This window comes from Esox lucius, chromosome 2 (genome assembly GCF_011004845.1).
Source record: "Esox lucius isolate fEsoLuc1 chromosome 2, fEsoLuc1.pri, whole genome shotgun sequence".
In the NCBI taxonomy this organism is placed as follows: domain Eukaryota; kingdom Metazoa; phylum Chordata; class Actinopteri; order Esociformes; family Esocidae; genus Esox; species Esox lucius.
In genome coordinates this window covers 33,852,293-33,856,926 of record NC_047570.1, presented here as the reverse complement: position 1 = coordinate 33,856,926, position 4,634 = coordinate 33,852,293, and the positions used below count along the sequence as shown (strand labels likewise).

Genomic DNA, 4,634 nt, shown 5'->3' with positions numbered 1-4,634 from the left:
TGTGTTATTAGTCACAGGCCAGTTAACATGTTTATAGGCTAGGCATAGAACATAGCTAATTCAGGCAAGAGTTATACACTAATACATAGTAAACTCAAGCCTGATACCCATGTTACAGTTACAGTTACCACCAAGTATATGTGTATATATATATATATATATATATATATATAGATTAATGGATCCACCTGGTATAAAGGTCAGCAACCACTGTGTATTATCATGCATTTCACATCACCTTTCTGTTTATAATGCAGGCTACCTATGAAAGCATTGCGCCCATCTGACTAAGTCTCAGATGTTGGCAGAGGCTGGTATTTGCCCCCGGATGTTTTCAGCTTATGCAGCATCACTCCACATAGCATGGCAACCGCTGCTAGGATACACCCCGCCATGAGAACCGTGTTCATGTTCATGTTCATGTTGGTGACTGGAAAGACAAGGAAACACAGAACTTTTTATTAACCCAAAAACACCTTTCAATACAGAGATGTATCTTCAGGTGCCGTTTCTAATGGCTGTCGGAGGTCTGTCCCAATCACAGATAACAATACGACATACTGTAGCATTGATAAGTAAAATATTTAAGTCCAGCTTGTCTAGAGCTACAATAGGTCAGCCCTACAATTGGCTTTACCTGAACTCTTTCGCAGGCGCAAAGGACCCTGGGAGATGTGGTGCCTGGCTGTTTCAACGGCGGCCTCTCACTTTCGTCGATGGTTGTGAAAACGAGGCTGGGGGGTGATGGGGTTGACACAACCTTGGGCACAACGGGTGTTGGGGTTCCCAGCCTCACACAGGATCACTGAACAGCTGATGTACACCTACAGCCAGAAGGTTAAATGGTCACTGAACTAAAAGGATTTCACATTACCTTTGACAGGAACCTTGGGTGGTCCAGCAATAAGCCTCTATTTACCTGGTCGTGCATTCCGATGAATTTGAAAGCTTCCATTCCAAACCGGAACTGCCTCTCATGACGAGGTGAGAAAATCTGAACAGTCTTGTCCACAATGCACCTGGTAAAAAAGGCAAAAAAAACATACAGAATGGTAAATAACTCAAGTTGTACAAAACTAGCTAATTATTTTAGTCTACATTAAAATATTCCCTAGTATTTATACAAAAGGTCTAAAACCTTTCATTTTTGTACTAACACACAAATGTCTAAAAGCACTGATGTGCCCAGCATGGACAAACTCGTAATAAAGTAATATACAATAAATAATAATCATCATCATGAAATACAAATTACTACTAAACATTGTAATTTTCTTATGCATGTGGGCGGCTGTGTGCAGGCCCAGTCTCACCCATTTTCTATGATGGCATAAGTGGGTTGGTAGTTGGGATTGTCATACGGCGCTGCTCTACAGGATTCCACAAAGAGCTCGGTGTTGTTCACGGAAGACGTGGCCTCGATGTCCATGTATATCATCTGCTTAATGTCCACATCTAAGGGGTAGTCACTGGGATCCACCATGCTGGTGAACTGACTCGTCTGGTAGAACTCAAACTGGTAGCGGAACGTGCCAAAGCCCTTCTCCGTGACCGAGACGCTGTCCCGATGCGCTCCGAAGCTCAGGCTCACGTCGCCACGTTTGGCGTACTGGCAGTAGAACTTTATCTCCACCTGGTGGTCTCTGGTGATTACATCTTGTGGATTTTTGAAGGAGGTGATTTCATTCTTAAAGATGAGGTTCTCGTTGTCCTCCTGAGGGAGATGGAAATAATTTTTGACCAGGCATATTTAACCTTTACCCTATGATGCTATCCTATGAGTTAGTTTGATTCGCTGTTCTATTGGATCATCAACACATTCATGGATGGTTTTTCAAAGTCCTCTTACCTGAACCTAATGTCCATTAACCTAATTTACTTTGTAACCCACATATGTATTCATTATTGTTACAACCTGTGTAACCAGTTCTTTTTCTTTTATTAGAAAAATAAATAAATAAATATATATATATATATAAATACTCATGTTACAACAGTTTTTAATCAATTTGAAGCACCTAAACAGCTACAAACTACAATCATGACCTCCAGGGAACTCAACAGTCCATAAAGATCAATCATCAGTTTAATTTCTGTACAACATTTTAGTTTATAAAGATCTAACGCGTTGGCATTTCTTTTGATGCAAAACTGTCTTCACACAAGACCAAATGATGATAGCAATTACAATACATAGAAATAATCATGCCTGAGCACCCCTTACCAAAACCCTACATTATGAGTCTTCCTCTAAGCACCCGTTCAACATCAGCCAGCCATTGGGTGGACACTCCATCAGACCAGGTTCAGTATAAAAACCCAGAAGTCAATGGGCCTCGCACAAAAGGCAGCATGAATCAGGCCACTATAATGCCTTCCATTTCACAGTTCTCACCTCTATCTGAGTGCCACAGGCATTGAGAGGGATCACTGCGATGATGTGAGTGCTGTTGGAGTGGTGCTGTAGGTCGCAGGCAAAGTTACTGGGATCACTGAGGCGGAGGTGGTCCTCGTCTACTCCAGGAAGGGATGACTTCTCCACTTCTACTCTCATCCGGTTCTTGTCACACATCACAGTGGCCCTGACTGTAACAGTAGAATTTTTTTTATGGTTATTATTTTTTTGGATGTCATTTGCATATATACTCTGTCTTATTCAAAATAATGGGGTTGTCAAAAATTATAAGGTTTACCCTCCTTCCATGTTTGGTCATTAAAGCGTGTACGGTTATTTATAAACTTGGAATAATCTCCAAACCTTTCTGGTGTCTGACATCCACCAGGACACATCTCATCTCAGACTGATAGATGCTAGATCTGAAAGGATTATAGAAGATCAGGGTGAACAAAAGTCAATTTTGATATTTCTATCACATATTATTATTAGGTTTTTCAAATGGAAATTACATTTGAAAAACATCTGATAATGTTTCAAACATCATGAAATGTAAGACCCACCCAGATACGCCCTCTGCAATGAAGCAAATGGAGAAATACTGTCCCAGATTTCCTGGCCAGGTGTCCACCGAATGACAAACTCGCTTTGGGTGGTCATGTGTTTGGTTATGTGAGGAGGTCCACTGACAATGACATCATCAACCCTAAAAAGGAGGCAAAAACAGACGAGGTGTCCCTGAAACCTGTCCTTAACTTCTATCTTGAACACTAACCTTAAATTATACCGTAACTCTGCTCTTTGCCCAGTTATTGGTCTAACTCTGGCCTATACTTAAACCTTTTTACTCAAGTTGGTTTACATCAGAATTGGCTGTCGCAAGAAACCCACTTTGCATTTACCAAACAGACTACCGCACCAATCCAATTCAATCATAGTGATTGCAATTCTTCACTGTTGCTTTTAGTCAGCCAATGCTTGAAATGTTTATTTGCTTTCCATCTAGAATTGACTACTATTCGTGTGTTGTGTATTTTCCCACCTAGCTGGCCTAAGATGAACAACTTCACGAAATGTTCCAGAGGATTATTAAAATGTGTATCAACAGAAAATAATTTGACTTCAAATTGGAAATATTGTGATTGTATTTAGACCTTTTGGGCTGAATTTCAAACAAAAATAATGCTATACTGTGGATGTAAAAAATCAAAGCAGGAAAATATTGGTCAGTGGACCTCCTGTTGTCTACTCCTATACTTCCTCATAGAGTTTCATGGATGTTGTTACTTACACTGAATGTGTTGCCTTTGCATTGACCCTGATCTCCAGTTCCTTGGTGACCTCTGCATGGAGACGCTCTCTGTTGTGTGGTGTAGGGTCAACAAACCGGGGCAGGTACATTCCCTCATCGCAAGAGGGAACATAAGAGTCCACTGAATTGAAAAATAATAGAAATGTATGAAAGTAAATGCTCAACATGCTAATCTTCTAAACAAGCCCTATCTAAAAACGACAAAACACCAGCTATCATTGTTAATTGTTTTATATGGGTTGGCTAATATTGTAGGCATACTCTGTTTTTACCAGCCATAAGTAGAGAAAATGTTACTATCGCTTCATCCGTCACTACTCAGGTTATGCGTGCCAACTTTTGTGCACATGATCACACACACACACAACAGCTGAGGGGCACAGTTGTTACTTGGGTTCATAATAACTGTTTTTAAGAGAGAGGCCTGTAATTTTCATCATAGGTACACTTCAACTAGAGACAAAATGAGAATGGATTTTCTTTCTCATTTTGTCTCTCATAGTTGAAGTGTACCTATGATGAGAATTACAGGCCTCTCTCATCTTTTTAAGTGGGAGAACTTGCACAATTGGTGGCTGACTAAATACTTTTTTACCCCACTGTACGTGTCTTTCTCAGACGCGTCTGGCTAATATACATTGTACAACAGCTGGAGACTGGAATATGATAAAAACTTGTTTCGATTGCTCTGGTCTGTATTCAACACTGACGGTAATAAAACCAATCCACCCCCTATGGTTTTAGACACCCTTCTAATTATAATATGACACAAGGAAAATGGCAAATGTCTCATGAGGAAAATAGGAAATAGATAAATTATTCAACTGTTCTAGGCCTGAGAAAATTGTAGAAGTGAGGTGTTGAGAAACATAAAGAGTAAATGATAAATTATTATTTGTAAGAATGATTATTTTAGATTTTATTTTG

The 4,634-nt window shown here is 39.9% G+C and overlaps 1 protein-coding gene across 1 annotated transcript; it reads right to left on the bottom strand.

The window, feature by feature from the left end:
• Window positions 1-287: 287 nt before the first annotated feature.
• Window positions 288-2,572, bottom strand: LOC105025339 (CUB and zona pellucida-like domain-containing protein 1). Its single transcript, XM_034287422.1, is given in 5 exon segments — window positions 288-430; window positions 638-824; window positions 920-1,019; window positions 1,314-1,714; window positions 2,396-2,572. Coding segments are annotated over 5 exon segments (1,008 nt in total).
• Between the last annotated feature and the right edge of the window lie 2,062 nt (window positions 2,573-4,634).